This window comes from Dryobates pubescens, chromosome 1 (genome assembly GCF_014839835.1).
Source record: "Dryobates pubescens isolate bDryPub1 chromosome 1, bDryPub1.pri, whole genome shotgun sequence".
Classification (NCBI taxonomy): Eukaryota; Metazoa; Chordata; class Aves; order Piciformes; family Picidae; genus Dryobates; species Dryobates pubescens.
Window position 1 is genome coordinate 61,637,082 of NC_071612.1, and position 25,986 is coordinate 61,663,067.

A 25,986-nucleotide genomic window follows, 5' to 3' on the forward strand; every position below is an offset into this window, starting at 1 on the left:
CTTTTGACTGGTAAATGAAATGTATCACAGAGTCTCTTACCTAACCACAGCAACAGGCAGAACACACATAACACAGATCAGGTAGATTTTGATAGAGACTAAGTTTTTATGTTTTAATACTGTGCAAAAGATTGCTGCAGCTTTGGGTGTTTTAGAATGCTCAGATTAGAGCATTCCTGTCACAATTATTGCACAGCAAATGTTCTTGTGGTTCTGGTTTTGGTGTTGGTTTTTTTTTTCCCCTGGAGTACTCTTTCTGCATGCTTTTCTCATTGTATACAGAGCAAAAATCTCTCTTTGTATTTGCTTGAGGTATAAATTTAACAACTTCTGCAAGGAAAAAAAAAAGACTCCTTCCTCATACTCAGAACATTACAGAAGAAAAGATAGTGGATTAACTTCAGCTTAGACAAAAGATTGCTGTCTTCCAGAGAAGTCTACTAGAGTTGCATTGTGTAAACAGCACAAATTATACTTAAAATATGGAGAAGCACAGTGGATCTTTTCAATAGGTGGGCTTCTGAGGATCCATGTAAGCAGGGTTGTAAGGGGGCTGGCTGACTGGGTAAGGTGCTCCAGCACCAGCTGCAAAAACAAAACAAGAAAACACAGGTTGGTAAAATCTGCACTCTGAATGAAGTCTGTAGCTAGAATGGCAACTTCCATTTTGAGCACAGAGTTAAGAGGTTCAACTTAGCATGCACCTTTGAGAACGGTTTGTGCTAACCCAGAAAGTATCTGCATTTCCAAAGTAAGATCACAAAAACCTTTGTTCTTGTGGTTGGAGTGGGGTTTTTTTGATGCTTAAGTGTACATGTCTATTATGGCAGCCACAGGCACATGGTTAGCACTCAGGGAATAACATAGTCTAAAATAATACAACCAAACAAGAACAGCTTGGATCCAAAAAAGCAGTCAGTGGAAGTCAGAGATGCACAAGCAACAGGATGTATCTGATAGTGTGCAGAAAAATGAAAATGAAGCACCAGACAAAAGAAAGAGGACTAGAGAAAGCATCCTGGGATTCCTCCAGGAGAAAGGTTTTCTTGGTAAATGTCACAGAGTTCATAAAAAACTTAAAGGGAAAAAATAAGTATCTCACCACCCCTGAGCACAGGGAGTTTGACTTAAGACTAGATGTGCATGACTCAGAAGACAGCTTTATTTTCTTGTAGTCTGAGATAACCTGCTCTCAAATGGCACGTTCATTTTTAGGAGTGTCAAACAGCACGGGTTAGTTCAAATAATGCAGCACCTGACCAGGTGCCTGGAGGGTGTGTGTGGTTATCTCTGCCTCACCTGTTAAAAGTGAGCGGCTTTAGCTCCTGTGTGACACAGCAGGTATTTACTCCCTTGCCTGTGACCTAATTAAGAGGCTGCCCTTTGATCAATAGACAAGAGCAATAAAGTAAAGAGCTCTCAGGTTGAGGCATTCTCAGCTGGCAACGTGGTAAGTGTTCTATGATTTCCCAAGAAGGAATAAAAATATTTTAAGAACTAATAAACTGACAACAGTTTGAGAAGCCCAAGAGCACGAGAAGCCAAAGGACCAGTTTATTGGCTCCATCAACTAATAAAGTCAAAGCACCCTGGGCTAATCCCATACAACTCTTCAGGGATTCTTCAGAGTTTACAACAGTAACACAAAGTCAAGAGGCCAGTCAAGTCTCTGTCTTTACGTGCAGGCTGGCTTGCACATTGGTCATGTGCAACTTCTGACTGGCTTACAAATGCCTGAGACCATAAGCAGCCACTCGATATCCAAGCTGTCACAGAAGAGTTACTTGCTGAGGGCATTGTCTACTATTCAATATCTTTATTGATGATCTGGATGAGGGGATTGAGTCACTCATCAGTAAATTTGAAGATGACACCAAGTCAGGAGCAGGTGTTGATCTGTTAGAGGGCAGGGGGGGATCTCCAGAGGGACCTTGACAGGCTGGACAGATGGGCAGAGGCCAACGTGATGTCATTTAACAAGTCGAAGTGCCAGGAGCTGCACTTTGGTCACAACAGCCCCATGCAGTGCTACAGGCTGGGGACAGAGTGGCTGGAGAGCAGCCAAACAGAAAGGGACCTGGGGGTACTGGTAGATAGTAGGCTGAACATGAGCCAGCAGTGTGCCTAGGTGGCCAGGAGAGCCAATGACATTCTGGCCTGTATCAGGAACAGTGTGGCCAGCAGGAGCAGGGAAGTCATTGTACCCCTGTACTCAGCACTGCTTAGGCCACACCTTGAGTACTGTGTCCAGTTCTGGGCCCCTCAGTTTAAGGACAATGAGACACTTGAAGGTGTCCAGAGAAGGGCAACAAGGCTGGGGAGAGGCCTCGAGCACGGCTCTGTGAAGAGAGGCTGAGGGAGCTGGGGTTGTTCAGCCTGGAGGAAGCTCAGGGGAGACCTTATTGCTGTCTACAACTACCTGAAGGGTGGCTGTAGCCAGGAGGGGGTTGGTCTCTTCTCCCAGGCAACCAACACCAGAACAAGAGGACACAGTCTCAAGCTGCGCCAGGGGAGGTTTAGGCTGGAGGTGAGGAGAGAGTGATTTGCCATTGGAATGTGCTGCCCAGGGAAGTGGTGGAATCACCATCCCTGGAGGTGCTCAAGAGGGGATTGGACATGGCACTTGGTGTCATGGTTTAGTAGTCATGAGGTGCTGGGTGACAGGTTGGACTTGATGATCTCTGAGGTCTTTTCCAACCTTATTGATTCTATGATTCTATTCAGGACTAAGCTTTGCTTGTTAGTTAGGATGAACAGAGTGGTTTGTAAGAGGGCTTGAAGGTCCTAGGACAAGATAATAGCCTAGTTTTGGCCTCTCTGAACAGCCAGGGAGCAACTGTTCAGAGAAAGGCTATCACCAGCAGAAGTGGATATTAGTAACAACAAAACTACATGAAAACAATGTTGTGGCAGAGGAAAAAAAGATTCTGCTACTTTTAACTGCTAGTCATTAGGCAAACATAAAAGGAGTTGATCACAGAGGCTCCAGAAATATTCCAGACAAGCTACTAGAAAATGTCACCAGTGTACAGATTGAAAAGTGTAGTGAATACTAACTTAGAGCATGCAGGAACACCCAACTAATCACTACACCAGATGTTAATTGGACTCTCATTTTAACATGAAATTCCAACTGAATTAGTACAACATTCTACTGGATCCACTGACAGTCCCACTCATCACCAAACTTTGCTACACAGCTCCAGCTACCTCCCCCCACCCCGGCAATGCTTAACATAGAAATGGTGATGGAGAAACTTCAGCAAGGGTGAATTACAGCATCCACCCTAACTTGATAAATGTCAGAGAAAATAATACAACACTGCCCCCAAAGCAACTGCCTCTAGCTATGTAGGAGATGAAGAAACATTTGGGCTTGCCTTACCTGCCATGGTTTCATGATAAGCTGGAGGCCCCGCTGGCTGCATGGGGTAAGGGGGAGGGTAATGCGTAGGGTACGGTGCTACTGGCATCCCAGGTTGTGGCTGGATAGCCACAGGCTGATAACCTTGATATGGAGCTACTGGGTAGGTGGGTGCCACCCCCTGCTGTTGGGGATAGGGAGCATGAACCACTGTAGTGGCAGTTGTGGCAGTCACAACAGCTGCAAGCAAGCAAAAGGAACATGGTTAGTGCTGGTGGTTCTAGAGATCCCCTGGGAGAGCCAAAAACAGTGATGTAAAACAACATTCCCTCTTAAGATCAGTTTCTCTCTTCAAACTCTGGGTCACTTCACTTTGAGCTCCACGAAAGCCTTCAAAATGTAGGCCTCTAAATACCCTTCCATTGATCTCAGTGGTAATGAGAATCTCCACACACTGGGACAGCAGCCAACTTGTCTCCTTGTTTCTCAACCACAAAGAGCAAGGGATTCTTTTCTTTTTTTTTCCCCCTTAGCCTCTTCAGAAATGAGGAACTCAACCCTGCAACCACATTATCATTTGTTATGAGACTAAAAACAAATGCTCCTCTTAAAATGTCACTCACTTTTACAGATAAAGGGGACAGAGATCTCCTCTATTAGGCACAGAGCTTCCTACCATGATGGCCCACATGTTTTTTCCCTTTTGTATGTAATCCAGACACTGGCATACCCATGTGTCTCCCTCTGAACAGCATTCAGAGATGCAAAGACGCATCAAGACAGTGATTTTCCTAGGAGCAGATGTTGGAACAAATTTTTGGAATGAGGAAGCACTAACACTTTATGGCAACAGTTTCATTTTTGCACCTCCTTCCCTTTATGCTACAATTATAGCCTTTGCTCACGATTCCACTGTTGCAATCCTGGGCCTTTGGTGTAGTCACATTAAGGACCATTTAAAATGTCATCCTAGCCCCTGCTTACCCCTAAGCTAGACAAATAGCCCCTAACCCCCTCACCCCAAATCCACATATTGAGGGAACACAGAAAGAAACCTAAAAACATCTCTCTGCAACTTCACATTCTGAAGCAGCTTAAATGCTTAATCTTCTTACTTTTAAGTACTGCAACTTCTGCAGCAGAGAGACACAGTAAGGTTATTTTCCCCTTGCACAGGAGCACCATCTTCTGGGAGGGGGAAGTCTTGTTGGGGGATGTGAAAAATAGAATAGCTGGCCAGGTACTTACGCCGTGGTCTTCGACATGCTTTATACAAGCAGCAGCAGGAGCAGGTGAGGCACAGGATAATAGTGATGACAATCACGGCACAAACAGTCACTCCAATTGCAATCAGAGTTCCAAAACTGATAAAGAGACACCACCAGAGGTAATAAGAGACTTTCATACAAATTCATCCTACAATCATAGAATGCACTGGGTTGGAAGAGATCTCTAGAGATCATCTAGTCCAACCCCCCTGCAGGGACATCCCCCTAGTCAGGTTGCTCAGAGCCCCAGCAAGCTTGACCATGAGTGTCTCCAGGGATGGAGCCTCCACCACCTCCTTGGGCAGCCTGTTTCAAGTCTTCCACCACCCTCAAAGTAAAGAGCTTTGTTCTAATGTCCAATCCAAATCTACCTTTCCCTAGTTGAAAACCACTGCCCCTTGTCCTAGTGCTACAGGCCTTTGTAAACAGTCCCTGACCAGCTTTCCCTCACATGGAAGAAAAAGCTGCTCTATAAAGCATTCAGTGCCCAGTGACAATTCCCTTTTAGGGAATTTGTTTCCTACAGTCTGAAATCAATGAAGCCCACCTACCCTAGAAGCCAAATCTCCAGCATTTTTATTTCTTATAAAATGTATCATACATCAGTTTGGGGAACAATTGCAGGAAGTCAATTTTAACAAGCAACAAGCTCTGAAACAGCAAGAAGAGAGCTGGGTTTATATCCATCCTGGTTTTGCCTCTTCATAGAGATTTTGACTACAGAACTTTCCAAGTTGGTTTTTCCCCCCCCCCCCTGCTCAGCTCCTGTTAACAGGTTTAAACAATGACACATCTCCAAAACCTCCAGCAATTCTCACTTGGCTACCAAACAGCCACTGAATGTGAAAAACTGAGTGTCAATCACACTGAAAGATTAGATCACTGCAAAACACCCTACCCCTCGCCTACATTCAGAAGTCTTCACCTCAGTCATTTAGAATAGAATAAAATAAACCAGGTTGGAAGAGACCTTCGAGATCATCGCGTTCAACCTATCATCCAACACCACCCAATCAACTAAACCAAGCAACCAAGCACCCTATCAAGTCTCCTCCTAAACACCTCCAGTGATGGTGACTCAACCACCTCCCCAGGCAGCACATTCCAATGGCCAATCACTCCCTCTGTGTAGAATTTCTTCCTAATAGAATAGAATAGAATTAACCAGGTTGGAAGAGACCTTCGAGATCATCATGTCCAACCTATCATCCAACACCACCCAATCAACTAAACCATGGAACCAAGCATCCTGTCAAGCCTCGCCCTGAACACCCCCAGCGACAGTGACCCCACCACCTCCCCAGGCAGCCCATTCCAGTGGGCAATCACTCTCTCTGTGTAAAACTTCCTCCTAACCTCCAGCCTAAACCTCCCCTGACGCAGCCTGAGACTGTGTCCTCTTGTTCTGGTACTGGTTGCCTGGGAGAAGAGACCAACCTCTGCCTCACTGCAACCCCCCTTCAGGTAGTTGTAGAGAGCAATAAGGTCACCCCTGAGTCTCCTCTCCTCCAGACTAAGCAGCCCCAGCTCCTTCAATCTCTCCTCATAGGGCTTGTGCTCCAAGCCCCTCACCAACCTTGTTGCCCTTTTCTGGACACGCTCCAGCAAGTCAACCTCCTTCCTAAACTGAGGGGCCCAGAACTGGACACAGTACTCGAGGTGTGGCCTAACCAGTGCAGTGTACAGGGGCACAATGACCTCCCTGCTCCTGCTGGCCACACTGTTCCTGATGCAGGCCAGGATGCCATTGGCCCTCCTGGCTGCCTGGGCGCACTGCAGGCTCATGTTCAGTCTACCGTCAACCAGCACCCCCAGGTCTCTCTCAGCCTGGGGGCTCCTCCAGCCTAAACCTCCCCTGGCACAGCTTGAGACTGTGTCCTCTTGTTCTGGTGCTGCTTGCCTGGGAGAAGAGACTAGCCCCCACCTGGCTACAACATAACCCTCCCTAAGCTGGACACTGAACTTAAGCACAGAACATCAATTTAAAATGCCTTTCCCCCTCACCCCCTCTTCTAAGAGAGCTACCCTCTTTTCCCCCCACCCTCCCCCTTCTGTTTCTGCAACAAGAAAAAGCTTGGGTCAAATCTTTCAAGAATGCAAGCAACCATTTTATCTAACTGTATCTAACATGTGCACTTAACATGACACTATGGATTTACTCAATTATTATACCAAATACCATGAATTGCCTACCACGACTGCACCTAAGCCTCTGCATGTAAAACAGGATGCAGGAACTGCTGAAGCCTCCTGAAGTTACAGAAGCCATCTGAGAAATGTGGTCAAGAAAGCAACCAGATGATTGTAGAATGTAAAGAGGTATGCATGCTTTGTCACTGCTATTTGCACCTTTTGCAGGATGTTTGTGCAGACTGCACAAGGAAACACACTCCTAATCATGCTGCTTTCCAGTGCTACCCCATCCTCACTAGTGTTAATTTGATCTCAGCACAGCCCACAAGACAACTCATTGCCATCCAAAAATCCCATTTCTTACAAGCCTGGTTTAAAAAGGAAGCCACAAACAGAATTTGAAGGGAAGAGGGTAGTGGTGGAAGAAAGATAAACCTGCACAATGATACCACATCCTGAAACACTGGCTGCCTCCTGTCCACGAGGGCAACAAACATACATATATCCTGTCAGTATGGAAACACAAGCTGAACCCCTGTGTATGTGGAAATGGAAGAGATGCAAGAGTGCCTTGTAGCATTCAGATTAATTATACAGGGTTCTTACTGCACACAAATTCATAAGTACACTTGGAAAAGAGAAGTGTGCACTTGGGAAAGGAAGAGAAGTAGATTCATGCATTAGACAACCATCTTGATTGTTTACAAGAAACAGCATAAATGCCTGTGACAAATTATGGACATGAAACATGCATGATCCCAAATGTTACCTACAATTACCTGTGGAGTGCCAAGGGCATTTTCCTTGCTCTTGTTCCTACTTGTCTATCAATGCTGACAAAACTCCTACTAAGGAAGCTGACATTTCCCTTATACACAATTATTACCAAGCAACATTATCACAGACAAAGGAAAAGTCTAAGTTCTTCCTCTGAGCTTCCCCCAGCCCCCAGTAAAGAAGGAGGGAAGGGGAAATTGCTACTAAACTATGCCAAGGAAAGAAATTGTGTCAAGGGAAGGGATTGGGCCTGACAAGGAAACTAGAATTCTTCACTTCTGCAGTGAGCCTCTTTGAACTTTAGCAAGACTGGGCAAAAGTCAAACCGACCTAAGAAGTGGAGAAAGTGAAGAAATGCCTACTCATCATAAATCATAGAATCAACCAGGTTGGAAGAGACTTCCAAGACCATCCGGTCCAACCTATCACCCAGCCCTATCCAATCAAGTAGACCATGGCACTAAGTGCCTCATCCAAGCTTTTCTTGAAGATCTCCAGGGATGGTGACTCCACCACCTCCCTGGGCAGCACATTCCAATGGCAAATCACTCTCTGTGAAGAACTTCTTCCTAATATCCATCTGGAATCTCCCCTGGTGCAGCTTGAGACTGTGTGCTCTTGTGCTGGTTGCCTGGGAGAACAGACTGACCCCCACCTGGCTACAACCTCCCTTCAGGTAGTTGTAGACAGCAATAAGGTCTCCCCTGAGCCTCCTCCAGGCTAAACAACCCCAGCTCCCTCAGCCACTTCTCAGAGGGCTTGTGTTCTAGTCCCCTCACCAGTTTCATTGCCTTTTTCTGGACATTCCAGTACCTCAACATCTCTTGAATTGAGGAGCCTGGAACTGGACACAGGACTCAATGTGTGGCCTGACCAGTGCTGAGTACAGGGGAAGAATAACCTCCGTTGTCCTACCGGCCACACTACTCATACAGGCCAGGATGCCCTTGGCTCTTCTGGCCACACTGCTGGTTCATTTTCAGCCTACTATCTACCAGCACCCCCAGGTCCCTTTCTGCCTGGCTGCTCTCCAGCCACTCTGTCCCCAGCCTGTAGTGCTGCTTGGGGTCATTGTGGCCGAAGTGTCGAACCCTGCACTTAGCCTCGTTAAATCTCATCCCATTGGCCTCTGCCCACCCAGCCAGCCTGTCAAAGTTGCTCTGCAGGGCCCTCCTACCCTCCAACAGATCAACACCTGCTCCTAACTTGGTGTCATCTGCAAACCTACTGATGATGGACTCAATGCCCTCATCCAGATCATCAAAAAAGTTATTGAACAGGATGGGGCCCAGCACTGATCTCTGGGGGACACCACTAGTGACTGGCAGCCAGCCACTCTCTGGGCCCAGCCCTCCAGCCAATTCTTGACCCATTTCAGAGTGAATCTGTCCAAGCCATGAGCTGCCAGCTTTGCCAGGAGTCTGTTGTGGCAGACAGCATCAAAGGCTGAAGTCCAGGTAGACTACATCCACAGCCTGCCCCACATTCACTAGGCAGGTAACCTGGTCATAAGAAGAGATCAGGTTGGTCAGGCAGGACCTGCTCCTCCTAAATTCCTGCTGGCTGGGCCTGATCCCTTGGCCATCCTGTAAGTGCTGTGTGATTGCACTCAGGATGACCTGTTCCATAATCTTGCCTGGCACTGAGGTCAGGCTGACAGGCCTGTAATTCCCCAGTTCCTCCTTCTAGCCCTTCTTGTGGATGGGCATCACACTGGCCAGCTTCCAGTCATCTGGGACCTCTCCAGTGAGCCAGGACTGCTGAAAAATGATGGAGAGTGGCTTGGCCAGCTCATCTGCCAGCGCTCTCAGCACCACAGTAGGGAAGTGGCAGGAAGCCCTTATCAGAACTGAATTTGGTTGTGAAAGATAAGAGAGTGCATCCGTATAACAGAGTGCACCTGCAGCCAAGCTGGCCTCCACCACTACATAAACTTTGGGCAGCTAGAACCATGGGCTCCATTTGCTTATTTGTAACAGCAAGTTTTTTGCTCACTGCAGCAGGTAGCTCATTGCATGTTTTCTACCTCTAGTTAGGAAAGTGACAAAAGCAAAACTCGGGGGGGAGGGGGGAAAACCCAACAACAACAAACCACTATATCCTCATTTCCACCAAGCTGTTAGAGACACCCTGTGCATTCCAATTATGTCTGCGTCTGTGCTCGAATGCCACGACCACAGCACGGTGACACTTGGCGTACATCTTTTGAAGAGCTAAATGCAGAACCATATTTAAAGCACAGGTGTGTCAGGTGTACAGCCCTCACAGCACAGTTCTTTGCCTGTGCAAATGCTGTGATTCAGTTCTACCTGCTGAAACACTGCATTACTACAGACCACAACCATAAGCCCTCAGAAACAGCCCAGGGAGGGAGACATTAGACAGCAGGTGGTTCTTCCCAGAGTCTGCTAGGAAGAATACACAACTGGATTATTGTAGGCATTTTTATCCCCTGCTTGACATCAGGAGCACCATTTTCCTGCCAGTGCTTGAGAGCTCATGCAGACTAATGTCTTGCCACAACAGAAGGCAGCCTGACCCTTAGGGAAAATAAAGCAGTGTGTGCTATCAGCTCGCAGCACCACCACACACTGTGTTTTGAAGAGCTCTGTTAAAATAGTTCTGTTTTCTAACAATTTGTCAATAAGCAAACCTAGCAATACTCTTTTGGAACATCTGAATGGTCAGGCACTACTTTGGTTTACTGCCCCAAAAGTACTACCCTGAGCACTTCTTCCTGAACATTCAGCAACATCCCACTAGTAAAACCGACAAACAAAATCCCACAACTAAAACTACTGGGAAAAAGTGCAGGAAGGCCAACAGTACGAGATGTTAAGCAAGGCCAGAATGGTGCTCAGCACACTTTATTCAGTGAACTGTCTAAATCTCAAGAAATAAAGTGTTCTAGATGCTACCTAAAGACCCTCCTGCAGCTGCCCCTCCAGAAAGCCTATCCTCCTTTCCTGACCAAAACTACTGCCTCATTTAAATGCTCTCACTTGATGAACCTGTCTAAAGGGACTCTGAACATACCTTTTCTTCCTGAATAATTTCACGTTGAATTATAGCTTCTTGACCAACTATTAGCTTTATAGCAAAGCTAAAGGAGAAGGAAAAGGAGAGACATAGGAGAATGGGGCTTCAAGGATTTTTTTTTTTTCACTGAATGGTTAACCAAGCAATTAAAAAAAAACACCCTAAACAAACAAAACCCAACCTCCTTGAATTCTGCAAACAAACGTCAGAGTGCAGAAGTCAGGGTGGCCACAGCACCAAAGCAGAAGGCTCTGCTGACGTCAGTTTGAGCACAGCTTTCCAGGCTCCCTCGTTATGTATACCATAGGCTCTAAATAAAGCACACGCTGCTATAAGTAGCCTGAGTTTACTCACTGACATTTCCTGCTTCCCCCTTTTCACAGAAAAGCTGACTTGTGCCAATAGTTTAATAGAAAACAAAGTCAAGCCTAATAGCAGTTTTACTGCAGCAACCACAAACTGTTACTTAAATAAAAATCCATAGGAAAGTAAATATAAAGAAACACTCCTTGACCTTTCAAACCAGCCCCTCTCCCCTGCCTTGCCCTACTCCTAGCCCTCTTCTCTCACCTTTGCAAAGCACCAACTTGGATATGTAAAAGAACACACCAGAGACTCACTTTACCTTCAAGCCAACATGGATTTAGGAAGGGCAGGTCCTGCCTCTCCAACCTGATCTCCTTCTATGATCAGGTGACCCATCTGCTGGATGTGGGGAGGCCTGTGGATGTAGTCTAAATGGACTTCAGCAAGGCCTTTGACACCGTCCCCCACAGCAAACTGCTGGCTAAGCTGTCAGCTCATGGCTTGGACAGCAACACTACGTGTTGGGTTAGGAACTGGCTGGAGGGCCGAGCCCAGAGAGTGGTGGTGAATGGTGCCACAGCCAGCTGGCAGCCTGTTGGTGAACAGCGAGACACTTTGTTCAAACAGCTGTTCCACAGAACCATGTCCCTGCAATTCAAGCCATTCCTCAACAGCAGCCAATCACCAGTGGCATCCCCCTGTGATCAGTGCTGGGCCCTATGCTCTTTAATATCGTCATTGATGATCTGGAGGAGGGGATTGAGACAGTCATCAGCAAATGTGCAGATGACACCAAGTTGGGAGAAGATGTTGGTCAGTTAGGGGGCAGAAGGGCTCTGCAGAGGGACCTCGACCGGCTGGACAGATGGGCAGAGTCCAACAGGATGGCATTCAACAAATCCAAGTGCCAGGTGCTGCACTTTGGTCACAACAACCCCATGCAGAGCTACAGGCTGGGGTCAGAGTGGCTGGGGAGCTGCCAAACAGAGAGGGACCTGGGGGTGCTGATTGACAGCCACCTAAACATGAGCCAGCAGTGTGCCCAGGTGGCCAAGAGGGCCAATGGCATCCTGGCCTGTATTAAGAATGGTGTGGCCAGCAGGAGCAGGGAAGTCATTGTGCCCTGTACTCTGCATTGGTTAGGCCACACCTTGAGCAGTGTGTCCAGTTCTGGGCCCCTCAGTTTGAGAAGGACATTGAGACACTTGAATGTGTCCAGAGAAGGGCAACGAGGCTGGGGAGAGGCCTTGAGCACAGCCCTGTGAGGAGAGGCTGAGGGAGCTGGGATTGTTTAGCCTGGAGAAGAGGAGGCTCAGGGGAGACCTCATTGCTCTCTACAACTACCTGAAAGGTGGTTGTAGCCAGGAAGGAGTTGGTCTCTTCTCTCTAGCAACCAGCACCAGAACAAGAAGACACAGTCTCAAGCTGCGCCAGGGGAAGTTTAGGCTCAAGGTGAGGAGAAAGTTCTTCACCGAGTGAGTCGTTTGCCATTGGAATGTGCTGCCCAGGGCGGTGGTGGAGTCCCCATCCCTGGAGGTGTTTAAGAGGGGACTGGATGTGGCACTTGGTGCCATGGTCTAGTCATGAGGTCTGTGGTGACAGGTTGGACTCGATGATCTTTAAGGTCTCTTCCAACCTTGGTGATACTGTGAAAATCATCCACTTATTCAAAAGTGTGTCCACAGAAAGGGAGTTAAGTGACTAGTGCCAGTTTTACCCATTTTGGTACCAAATGAGGCACAATGGGCATATTAAAACAGGACAATCAAACCCAGGATCTAAATAGTACAGTTTGCAGAAGTTAATCTCAATCTTAAACACTGTCAAGCAAAGTGTGAAATGCTTTGAGTATATTTGAGGCCTTTTAGAATACCCAAGTTTCAATACCAGCAATACATTTTGAAACCTCCCTAATGGTTTGCATCACTGATGTTGGTGACATTTTCTAAGCCCTGCCAGAGAGGAAGTTTCACTTATCTGGGCATTCATGACAACAGGACACACTGCAAATTTTGCCTGCAAAAAACCCAAAGATCCCAGATGAACAACAAGGAGACCACCTAGATCTGAAAAATTAGTTTCAGCAGCCTATCTGTTTTGCAAGTTTTAACCTGCTCCAGGACTTGTTCTGCGCTAGGAGAAAAATGTTGGTGGAGGCCTTTTCAAAAGCAGGGCTGCTTTGAAACCAAACATTTACAAACAGTGAGTTGTGGCTGTTAACACAGGGTGGGGTCTGGAAAGACCTCAGAAGATCATTTAGCCCATTCCTAAAAGTCTACAAAAAATGGGAGCATACTTATCTTGCTCTCTGCTGCTCCAGAAAAGGACACAGCTCCCAGAAATGTGTTAGAATGGTCAACACTATGACTCCTTGACTTGGGTGTAGGGCATGACCAAACAAGTCCCCAGTCTACCTCTAAAGCTTAGCAGGAAAACAAAGGATAAACTTCTCAAAGAAAAAGCAGTATGACTTCCCAGGAGTCTTTCAGAAGAATTATTTTCTTTTCAGCTTTGCAAACAACACACTTCCTCAGTTTAATATTTTGGCATGAATATTAAAAGCATAAGGACCACTTTGCCAGAGACTCAAAAAAGACATTTACTATTACAAAGAAAGCCAACTCCCCTCAGGTTTAACACTCACAGGAAAACAGTAGCATGTCTTTAGCACTGAACAGACTAACAAGCCCATTTCAGCATGGCTGGATTTTGGGCCACAGGAACTTCAGCACATGCAGACAATCAAAACAGACAACACAGAGTTCAGCTTCATGGCTGCTGACTGCTTCAGGCCACCTTACCCAGGGGCCACCTCCTCAAAACAAGATCTCTACATAGAATCACAGAATGCTTTGATGTGGAAGGTGCAAGGTCATCTAGTCAAACTTCCCCCTTCAATGAGCAGCAACACCTTCAACTAGATCATGTTGCTCAGAGCCCTGTCCAACATGACCCTGAACCTTTCCAGGGATAGAGTTTCTGCCACCTGGCTCAGTAACCTGTGCCATTGTCTCACCACCCTTATTGTAAAAAAAAGGTCTTCCTTCCCTCTAGTATAAATCTCCTTCTTTTAGCTTATGACCATCACCACTTGTCTTGTCACAACAGGACAAAGTCCCCAACCTTATGTGTCCTTTAACAACTGAAAGGCCACAAGGAGGTTTTCCCAGAGCCTTCTCTTCTCCAGGCCAAACAACCCCAACTCTCTCTGCCTGTCCTTCCTCAAAGCAGAGGAGCTGCAGCACTCTGAACATTTTTGCGGGCTCCTCTGGACTTGCTCCAACAGGCTTATGTTCTTCCTGTGCTGAAGGCTCCACAGCTAGACAAAGTAATCCAGGTGAGGTCTCACAAGAGCAGAGTAGAACAGCAGAATCACCTCCCTCACCCTGCTAGACACATGATCAAGAAATGAGGCTTCAGTGATTCCTGAGGTGGGTAACAGGCAGCTTAAGACTCAAGAGTGAATTATGTGGTTTCAAGAATTGTGAAATCCTGGTAATTTCAGACTGGCATGTTTAAGTCATTGCTAAGTCATTTTATAAACTACTCAGTGCAGTGGAGCATGGACTGAAACTGATGTGTGCCGTGAGCTATCCAATAAATGTTAACTCAAGTTAGCACTTGAGCATCCCTCCTAGGATCCTGCCCACGTGCAGTTCCTTAACATGAAGAGAGTGGTTTCAGCCAATTTTGGCTAAACCATCAGCATGGTATCAGCTCAAGTCATCACTCATTGTCACCTCCTCAACAGCCCTAGCATAGACACAGATTAACTGCCACTGAAAAGCACTACAACTTACCACAATTTTCCATAGTTCTGAGTATCCCCCAAAAGAAGAAGAGTTCATAGCAGGAGGCCTCCAAAACAATCCCTGGGGCACCTCTTTACCTACAGACTGAATAACCCTGAGGTATACTCCCACTGCCAGCATCTGAGCCCAGCCCAGTGACCCCCAGCATCAGCCAAGGCAGCTCTGGTGGGAGAACGAATACTAACTCAACAAGGCCATGGTAAGCCAACAAGCCTTGCAACTGCAAAGGTGTTATAGAAGAATGCAAGTCTCTTCACAGAAAATTCATTCAGTGTGTACTGAATGGGTCCTTTTTCTCTTTGTCCAAGTAGAAAGCCAATGTAGGTTACTTTAAGCCCCAAATAATAAACTTTAATTTCATACAGAAAGGCCTACTGGAAGTAAAGCTAATTACTACTTTTTTCTTCCAAAGACACATGCTTCAAGTTTTTCAAGTAGCAAGTTTAGCACAAGTTCTTAAACAGCCTACAAGAGAAGGTGAAAGGGAGGGAACTTCCTGGAGTCTGTGGTTTTACCCAGACACCCGACACTCAGATCCAACAGGTTATTACAGAAGATGTATACAAGCATCTCTCCTTGGTCTATAAACAGATCACTTGTACTAAATGTGTCTATTTACACAAATCCCTTTGTAATGCATACTAAACCCTACAGTCTTCCAGGAAAGTTCCCCAGGAAATCTCTATTGTACACTTTGTAGACAGTTGAGAATAATTGCTATAGGTAACAGGTACATTACAAACACACCCAGAACAAAGGGAAAAGTCAGAGCTGCATACAGATCGACTAAAAGTCTTCATCAACAGTGTAAGAATTAACACTACAGCTTCATGCAGGTTACAAGACCATTTCAGACAAGTCCACTGGACTCTCAGCATAAACCCTGTCCTCAAACAACACAAAGCATTTGCTTCTACAGACATTAAACATACAGTGCACCTTTAGTGGCAAAAAAGAAGAATGTAGAGTGATTACAGGCACAGACATTTAAAGCAAACAAAGTAGTCCTACTGTTAGGATGCCAGTTCAACAACATGTAGGATGTTATCTCCTACCCTACTTAAAACTTGGGATCAATATAAAGGCAATGAGAAGGATTTCTCCAAAATGGTTAACTGGAAAAAAAACTAAAAATAACTAGCTACCACCACAAATTTTCCCCCACCCAAAACAACTGCAATGCCAACAGTTTGCTACTGCTGATAGCACAGTAATTCTACAGCCAGATTTAAATCAACTAATTAGAGAACAACTTGGTTACAGAAAAGTAAAACCAAAAAACAAATCTGACAAATTGCAACCCAGCACAGGAGTTGCCAAACACACTGAAATGCAATCAAAGGAAGTTTCGACTGGGTCACACCCACCAGCCTTGCTTACCATATAAAGCCACCCCCTTAGATGAAACAAGCCTTTTTCTTTCTCCACACTACTCATACACCATCACACATATAAAAGCTAGAAACACTTTGTTCAGGTAGGAGCAAAGATTAAATTAGATTAATTCTCCTATACTACTGAGAACTGGCATGCTGCCTCACCCTCCTCCTCTTCAGAAGCATTACTCATCCAGCACAATGGGGATCACACCAAGGAAAATCTAACACTGCACAAATAAGAACAGACCTCTGCAGTTAAGGTCACATCTGGCTGACCACTACTTGTCTTAAAATGATTCCTCAGTAATGAGACATTCACAAAAGAAGTCACAGAAGTGACTTTGATGACTGATTCCTTCCATAGGATAAAAAAGGCAAAAAGAGAGAGAAGTTTTCATGTTTACCTCTCAGTAGAGCTGAGAGCCAGAGATCATGCTAGTAAACAGAGGAATAGCACATTAAAAATTGGTATCAAGCATTTTAAATAAAAACACTATCAAAACAGCCTCTGCACAATTGCTAATTTCCTGAAATTAAACTAACTTGTTCGTTTCACAGAAGACCTTACCACTGCAGCTCTAAATGACCAGGCAATTTAAAGGCATTCTCCTCCTCCCGTTATACTTCTACAACACAACCTAAGGCAAATACATCTGGCTACACCTCAGGCCATGGCTATTTTATGGCTGCATATGAAACAGCAGATTTGGAGCTAGCTTGGGAACTCAAGTGTGCACGCTTCCACAGATGCTATTAAGTAACAATCAGGGTCTTTTAACCACATTGGGAAGGAAAGATGCTGTTTCTTGGGCTACCAGACTCTTCTCTGTAGGGTCTCCCTTACCCTGCCTGTGGCTGCTTTGACAAACTCTTTCCAGAGTTAACCAGCACGTTAAAAGTGTGTTTGCAGCTACACGTGCAGGAGCACAGCAAATCCCACAGAGTTAGAAGAGGTATCCCTCTACCCCAGCAGGTACATGCAGTCAGCAAAGTACACACCTGGAGGAGTGAACCCCTGAATACAATCCAAGTGATTAATCTTACCGTGTCTCTGCACATTTAGGCCAGGTCGTCTTGCTTTTTGCCATGACACAGCCTTCTGCAGTTAGAAGAGCATGCTAACCCAACCACACACACCTGCCTCTTGAGCCAGAACAGCGTTTTTTCAATCGCTTCTTTCATCTCGGTTTCAGATTAAATGAACCTGCACAAGCATTAAGTCTGAAGCAGGCAGCTGAGAAACCACTAAAGGCAACTCACAACTGTTTTGTGTCAGGTTTAAGTAGCTTCCTCGCCGAGGATACAAAGGAACACAGACCCAAATGCTCAGTAATGCAAGTTCTGATTACTAACTGTGCCAGCTTTTACTTACTTTTCAGGCTAGTAGAAAGCATAGAAATGTTTGGGTGTGGGTTGTGGTGGTGGTTTTTTTCGTGTTTTTGTTTGTTTTAATATAGCTTCAAATCTCAATTGTTTCTAGACAAGAAGCTTACATTCCTGGGGGAGATTAGCCCATGACTGAACATAAGCCTCACAGAACAGGCTCTGTATGCAATTTAACTCATTACAGAAAATATGAAGGCTCTGTACTGGAAAAGTAATCCTCCACTTATGAAACAGACTGCTTACATTTCTACAAGTTCTTTTCCAATTAATAATTTAAAGTTATTGTCTTGTCAATGGTAACCTATTACAGATGCTGGAGCATCCAAGCACACCACAAAGTGTAAACTGAAGTCCCTGGTAGGGGTAAGGGAGAAGAAATGAGGTATACTTTAATACCACAGGATTTTATTTTTTTTAAACTTGTCTATGGAGAAGACTTGTATTAAAAAAAAAAAAAATTCTAAATTGAGAGACAGCAAATTCAGATGGATCACATCTGCCACAGTCAAACTTGCTGGTTTTGCCAATTATGCTCGTACCAAACCGCTGCAGTTTCTGCATCTCAGGCAGAGCCACACAGGGTTTCCCCATTTCACAGGGGAACAAAGTCACAAGAAAACACATCGATCAGCCCATGACAAAACTCCAACGAGTGCAACCTCAGTCTGACAAGGCTGCTCTGTCTCTGCCAGCTGAAGCTCCCCAGACTGTCATTTCTGCCTCCCTCATCACATAAGGATGAGCAGCCTTGTCTCGAGCGTTCCTGTATCTGTTAGACAACCTGCTGTAACTTGAAGGCAGAAATTAATTCAGAAAGAGTCTGATTAACTGTGTACAAAGACACTTGAAAGTTCTGTTTCCATTCAGAAAGACTGATAGCTGCTTCAACTACATTATTTACTTCTCCAGCTCTGATACAGCTGTTCCAAATTGCTCCACCTCCTTAAACACGCAAATACTTCCCAATTAGTTGAACTGTGGATGTGAGTCATCTAATTTCCTCTTCCAGTAAGGGTCACTATAGGAAAATTGGCACACCGAAGCTAAATAACCATGTTACCAATGCAGATGATGGCAGCTTTGGTTCCAGTGAATCAGTGCTCTGCTTTCTACACGCTTCACTAAAGCAGTAGTACTAGAGACTGCAAAATGAGACAGGAAGAACAACTACATTAACTTCACGACTCACAATCCATCTTTGAAAGCAGAGCACAGCAGGGAAAATTTCAGTAATTAAAAGAAGAAGAATCAAACACACAAACCAACAAAAAACAGTGGCATGCTTTCTAGTAGCAAAGCCCTTGGCACAGTGCATTCACACCAGCAGTAAAGACTGCAGACACTGTGCATGGTCACCTCACACGTTAAAGAAAATACGTTGGCAAGTTTAATCACACAAAACCAGTGCCTACACTCTGACCTAAAAGCCTCAAATGATCTTTAAGGATTGATCAACAACGGAAAAAGCTTGGATGTAAGTTAACGCTTTTGTATGTTTCCCAACATTTGCTTCCAAACGGTAGTGTTTTGGGAAGAGAATGCTCTCAAGTACTTGAAAGGACATTATGAAGACATTCCAAATGAATGAAATGTATTGTCTTTAAAATGTCCAAAAGATTATAAGACATCAACTGCTTAAACTGTGAACTGCACTTAACAGGGTCACGCAAAGTGCCTTGTACCCCTGCCTCAGCAGCACTTGATAATCGAGCACTGAAATACATTAGCATTAAAGAGTGCTAATAAAAATAAGCTACTAAAAAACTGCTGCTTTGTTTGCACTTCTGCAAGAAGACCTCACAAATAACACAAAGGAGGAAAAAAACACAGGCAAAAGCACAAATTAAAAACTCCTCAGCTAGACAAGACGAGAAAGAACATATACACCACCATTCACCTTTCCACAGATTCAGAACATAATTGTGGCAAGTTTGCCAAGCAGGGAGAAGTGATGCTCCAACTCAGTCAGCCCAGTGGCAAGTCCACATGCACTTTGTGACAAGCCCTCAGAAAGAAGAAATCCTCTTAAAAAGCCAAGATTTGTGACCAACGTGCCAGAGTGGTAACTTGATCTAGGAACAGGCAGATCCAGGAATGAGGAACTAAATGCTTTCTGATACTTAATTGTCAGGAAACCGTACCTCCCACTTCGGAAGGGCAGTGTCAAAGGTAGACTTTGCAAATCTTGAGAAAGAACAGAGCACTAAAGGAAGCTGTCACCTCTCCTCGGATTATAAACTCTTCAAAGACTATGCTCATGTTGCTGGAGATACAGTGAGTTATCTCCACTCACATCAGAGCTCCTCTCACGTAGCAAAGTAAACACAGTCATCAAGAAACAATGCAAAACTTGTCTTTCAAAAGAAATCAGCAAGGGACGAGAGGGTGGAGTACACCTAGCAAGCGAAAAAACAGGGATAACTCTTGCAGGAATACAGCTGACAACAAAACAACCTAAAGCCTCTAATAGCACACAAAAGCCTGGCCTAAGTCTTTAGTGAAACAGACACCTACTTGATGCGCCAGTGACTGAAATCACAGGAGTTCTTACTCACTTGCATTCCCCCACGTTGAAACATTCTAAATAGGACACCCAGTCATTAGTCACTTCAGAAAGTTCTGGGAATTGCCTTTTTTCCCCCCTTACTCTGGAGTTCCATCCATGGGGTTTATCAATGGTGATATTTTGGTGAATAACTGCTACCTTTCTATTAAAATGGCCTGAGCAGAAAGCGAGTTTGATATTACCTCTAAGCCTTTTCAGGAACACATACACTTTTGAATGCTGTAATGTAACCCAAAGGAAAAAGGGAAATCACCAATGACCCATTTTCTCAAGGTGAGACATGACTCTCTTTTTAGACATTCCATAACTGAAAACAAAGATAATTAAAGCCACTTAGCTGCTACTTCCTAAATGTTTCCTGTCATTTACAAACACTCCTTTGTGGACTGTGGGCCTAAGTTCCTTTAGCACTTGTGCAGGCTTTTGTAATTTTGTTTGGTTTATTTGTTTTAAGAATACATACTTTAATTTTCTGTGCTTTTTACTAACTGTACTTGTTGACATAGAAATAATTTATGAATTCCTCATACTTAACCTTTCTTATTGCAGCAGATTCGGTATCTCTGCAGCTGCAAAGATGCACAAGGGTTTTTCCAGTCTTTTAACTAAAAATGCATCAAGAGGGAACACTAATTGCAAGATGAAGCTCACACTACACGGGAAACATGTGAAAATACAGAAGACAGCTCCCTCAAGCCTAGTAGAGAAGAAGGGATATCCCTCCTCATAAATATGTTACATCAATCCTTTTTGTGTAGAAAACATCGAAAGAGACCAAAGACCCAACAGTGGTGACCTTATCACTCTCTACAACAACCTAATAGGAGGCTGGGTCCAGATGGGGCTTGGCACAAGCCATAGGACAAGAAGGAATGGCCTCAGGTAGTGCCTAGGGCGAGGTTTAAATTGGATACAAGTGTTATAAATGACCAAGCCAATTGAATATAGTTTTAATTTGAAAAGAGTAATTTTAAAGCAATAAGAGACATGCAAAACAGCGCTGGCTGCTAAAATGCACGACAATGACTTTCTTACTACCCTTTAAATATTCTACCCTTAATACGTATGCATATAAAGATGGGTTTGTTTAAATTAGTTTGTCCTTCTGGTGGTCTTTCAGTGATGTAATCCTCTAATCAGCACAGCCGGTGGGTTGTGTGCTAAGTCCTTGTGATTGTGTCTTTTTAGTTCTGTTGTTACAGTCAACGTCTTTCCCAGAGATGGGTTTTCACATCGGTTCCGTTGATTCTCACAATCGTCCTTTGTGTTTACATCTTCTGTAGCAACTTCTCTTCCTTTCTCATCCTTGAAAAACTTATTATTTCATAATACTCCAACTGTTAGCTGTTAATTCCTAACGTTTCACTAGGGCATTAGTATACATACACTAAAGCAAATGAAATTAATAAACAACAGATTATAATAAAACCTAAAATCTTACTCTATACTAGAATAAGTCAAATTAATCATAAACAACTGATTAGAATAAGGTCTAAAAAGAATCTCACTCTAGTTACATATGTGAGTTCCCAGTGTCTGACCCCTCATCTCATCATTCATGCTCCTGCTTTTGCTTTAATCAAAATCATCTAATTGACACGAATTATCATTCCATTTATCACACAAGGAACAACTTATTTCCCTACAGGGCTGTCAAGCCCTGGAAGAGGCCACCCAAAGCAGGGGTAGAGTCCCCATTCCTGGAGATATTTGAAAGCCGTGTTTGAAAGACGGCTTTGCAGTGCTCTTGGCAGCACTGGGTTAACGGCTGGACTCGATGATCTTAAACGTCTCTTTCCACCAAACCGATTCTACCATTTACCCTCTTCACACTGAGGCCCCGGCGTACATCGGAGCAGTGCTACCATGAGGTGCCCCCACCCTGCCTGTCTACCACGTACAGAAAGCCGCATCGATAGGTGACACGACGTAGCTGCTGGAGGACGAGCACGGCCCCGCGCACCCGCCGCGCCGTTCCCCGGCGGCGGAGGGGTGCCGCCTGCGCGTCCCCGGTCACTCCGGGTATACGGGCTGTCCCGCCGCGACTGCCAGGCAGGAGACAGGCTGCTGCCCCGGCTGGTGCCCGCCCCGCCGCGCCCGCTTACCCCATGCTCGCCGATATCGCTATCGCTGCCGCCACCGCTCGCCCCGCGCTCGGCCACGCCTACACTGCGTCACACCGACGCCCCGCCCCTTAAAGGCTCTCGGGCCCTCCGCGCGCCTCCTCCCGGGGCGTGGCGAGCGGCGCCCAGTGCGTCTCCTCTGCCTCCCGCCAGAGGGCCAGGGGCACAGGAACTCACCGCTCAGAGCTCAGCCCTGGCCTCTCACACCACGGCACGGCAGGGGTTGGAAGGGACCTCTGGAGATCAACCAGTTCAATTCCTTGTTAAAGCAGGCTCGCCCAGAACAGGTTGCCCAGGATGACAATGTCCAGGTGCATTTGGAATCTCTCCAGGAAAGGAGACTCCACAACCTCTCTGGGCAGCCTGCTCCAGGGCTCCAGCACCCTCAGAGTAAAGAAGTTTCTCCTGTTCAGATGCAACCTCCTGGGTTCCAGTTTGTGCTCCTTGTTCTGTCACTGGGCACCACCAAAAAAGTCTGGCCCCATCCTCTTGCCCTTGTCCTTTAGACATTAATAACCACTGATGAGATCCTCTCTCACCTGCACTTCTCCAGGCTAAGCAGCCCTAGGTCTCTCAGCCTTTTCTCTTCACAGAGATGCTCCAGTCCCCTCAGCCTCTTTGCAGCTTTTGCTAGACTCTCCAGTAGTTTCCCATCTCTCTTTCTAGCCTCCCACGCTATATAAAATATAAATGTCTGGACTCTTGTAATCACCAACACAGTGCACAGATTTATTCTGCCTGACACTGAAATAGGGCAAGAAATATCATAAAATGGTTTGGGTTGGAAGGGGCCTCTAAAGGTGAGCAGTGGCAAATATTGATTAAAAACTAAATGCAAAAGATGCTAAAAATCAAGAAGACAGCTCCAACAAAAGCAGTTTCTATAAATGAACCACTATAAATGTAATCTGTCAGTGTTTAAGAGCACAGAGAAAGGCTGTCAATGCTTTAGAGGACACCCTCCCATTCACTAAAAAGAGCACGGGCCAGTGATTATTATGGTCTAAACAGCATGATCTCTCCTCTTCCTTTTGCCTCCACTTCTTCACATATTCCAATATATGCATGGGGCTTGAGTTTTCCACATTCTTAACACAGAAACAAGCATTTCTATTTTCACATTCTGCTGTCATGCATCAATTACACAAGGAAGAACCTTTAGGGAAATATTATAAAAGCTGAGACTTGACATGGCTTACCTGGGGTCAGAAGAAATGTAATCATCAGGGTCTGAGAACAACTGCATGTCACTGACACTGCTTGAGCCAAGAGCCCTGCAGCAAGAGAATTACTTTCAGAAATGGAATTTTGTAATGGGTTGGGGCAAACCCCCTCCCCACCACGCACAGAAATAACGACTCAGACAAACTGATTGCAAAAGTAGTGGAAAGTTTAAATAGAGAACAGTGAGTGTGCACAAAAGGAAACATAGTGACAAGAAAGGAACCAAAGTAAACCCAGAAAGACCCCAAACCCCACCTGAGGGTGCATCCAAAACCCCCAGGGCTCCTCCTTCCCCCCCTACTATTAGGCTGGTCTCAGCTGGCCAGATCTGAGACTGCCCATCCCCCAGTGGCCTTGGGCCCAATCAGGCCCATGGCCGGGAGATCTCTCCCCCAGTTACCAAGTCTCGGAGAGGGAAGGAAAAGAGGAAGTGCCAGATCCCACTGCAGAATTTATAGTGGTGCAAGGGATTATGGTAGAAATACCTAATTTCCTGTGTCCTCCCACTGGGATGGACTTCTGGACACAGGAAACACCCCTGTAGCAGAGGGCACCCAGCCCAAACTACGACAAATTTACACTTATTCAAGCACCTGGCTAAGTACCACATGCTTATGAAATGTAACATACACTAGAAAGAGATTTATTTTGCCATCATCAAAGGGTAAAAGTATTTGAAAACGCTCAAGCAGACATACTTGAGCAGGTTGCCCAGGAGCTCATGCTCTCATAGAATAGAATACATAGAATACATAGAATAAACCAGGTTGGAAGAGACCTTCAAGATCATCGCGTCCAACCCATCAACCAATCCAACACCACCCAAACAACTAACCCATGGCACCAAGCACCCCATCAAGTCTTCTCCTGAACACCTCCAATGATGGCGACTCCACCACCTCCCCAGGCAGCCCATTCCAATGGGCAATCACTCTCTCTGTAGAGAACTTTTTCCTAACATCTAGCCTGAACCTCCCCTGGTGCAGCCTGAGACTGTGTCCTCTTGTTCTGGTACTGCTTGCCTGGGAGAAGAGACCAACATCCGTCTGTCTACAACCTCCCTTCAGGTAGTTGTAGAGAGTAATAAGGTCACCCCTCAGTCTCTTCTTCTCCAGGCTAAGCAACCCCAGCTCCCTCAGCCTCTCCTCATAGGGCTTGTGTTCCAAACCCCTCACCAACTTTGTTGCTCTTCTCTGGACTCGTTCCAGCAAGTCAACCTCCTTCCTAAACTGAGGAGCCCAGAACTGGACACAGGACTCGAGGTGTGGCCTAACCAGTGCAGTGTACAGGGGCAGAATGACCTCCCTGCTCCTGCTGGCCACACTGTTCCTGATGCAGGCCAGGATGCCATTGGCCCTCTTAGCTGTCTGGGCACACTGCAGGCTCATGTTCAGTCTACCATCGACCAGCACCCCCAGGTCCCTCTCTGCCTGGCTGTTCTCCAGCCACTCTGACCCCAGCCTGTAGCTCTGCATCTGTCCACCTCATCATTCCCATTTTACAGGTATGAGTTAACACAGATCCCTGACAGAGGTAGACAGAGAGCTAAAAGGTCCCTTTGTAAGTCTTAACCATTAAATTGTGCATTTCTGCCATTTGATGATAGAACTATGACCAGCTGTATACATTCAGTTTGCCTCGTACCTTGACTTCAGCAGATCACAAGAAGATTTCCGGGTGTTCTGTCTTAAGGCAGGATTAGAGCAACAATATCGAAGTGTGCAAGATCCACAGCAGAAGTAGGGACAGGATTGTGCAGGATATGCATTGCCATGCAAATCAGTGTATGCTTCACAGTTCTCACCCTGAACTGGAAAGAAGTGAAAACCAAATTTTAGCAACTACAGAAGCAATTGAATCAAGTCTCTTTCTCATACTGACCAGCTCACCCCTGCTAACATGCTTCAAGTATTTTGTTTAGGTCCAACAAATGGATTATTTCCTTTAGAGTATAGCAAATACTCCTCACACACAAAGTATCTTGGCTTCATCAAGTAGCTCTTTCCAACTCTTAAGGATTAAACTGCATGCTCTGTGTGGCGATACTCTTCACTACATCTGCTAGTGGATACCAAATTACTGCAAAGGAGCAGCATCGCTAGCCAAATGTGTTCCAAATCCCACAGAAGCCCTAAAATCAGTTAGAAGAAAATGTTACATTTTCCTGGATATTTGATTTGATGCAAAAGACGCAACACAACCACATTTGTCATAGATGTGGATTTCATGGGACCTCGTTGCTTCTACCTGTTGTTTTGTTTACTTCATGGAAAATCCTTACCCTGTTAGTCTATGGCACAAACAAGAGATGCCATAAACCAGAGATTCCTCAGTTAAGTGGTGTCTTTCCATTTCAAGAGTCAACTGGTGTAGCTACAATGGTAAGATAAGGGAGGTGTTCGTGCCCTAGGATGGATTTCTTGGGGGACGCTCACTCCATGCTTTGCAGCACTGTATTGGGCTGATACATTTTTTTATGGCTCTTTTCTCACCTCTTTGCCCCCTGAAGCCTGTATGACTGCATGGTAAGAATATCACATTAAAAGCCTCCAAAACAAAAATACTTCTCAAAGCTTAAGCAAAAAGCATTTCCCAAGAAGAATCTTTAG

At 45.4% G+C, this 25,986-nt stretch overlaps 1 protein-coding gene across 2 annotated transcripts; it reads right to left on the bottom strand.

The window, feature by feature from the left end:
- Positions 1–236: 236 nt before the first annotated feature.
- On the bottom strand, positions 237–25,182 carry SHISA5 (shisa family member 5). 2 transcript variants are annotated; one of them, XM_054166825.1, is made up of 5 exons: positions 25,022–25,182; positions 23,353–23,427; positions 4,613–4,728; positions 3,386–3,604; positions 237–585 (listed from the first exon to the last, which is right to left on the bottom strand). In XM_054166825.1, the coding sequence occupies exons 2-5, from the start codon at positions 23,397–23,399 to the stop codon at positions 506–508; spliced, it is 462 nt and encodes a 153-aa protein (XP_054022800.1). In that variant the 5' UTR covers positions 23,400–23,427; positions 25,022–25,182; the 3' UTR covers positions 237–505. The 2 variants fall into 2 exon arrangements, with proteins under 2 accessions (XP_054022800.1, XP_054022793.1); XM_054166818.1 differs by lacking the exons at positions 23,353–23,427; positions 25,022–25,182 and adding an exon at positions 22,136–22,156.
- Between the last annotated feature and the right edge of the window lie 804 nt (positions 25,183–25,986).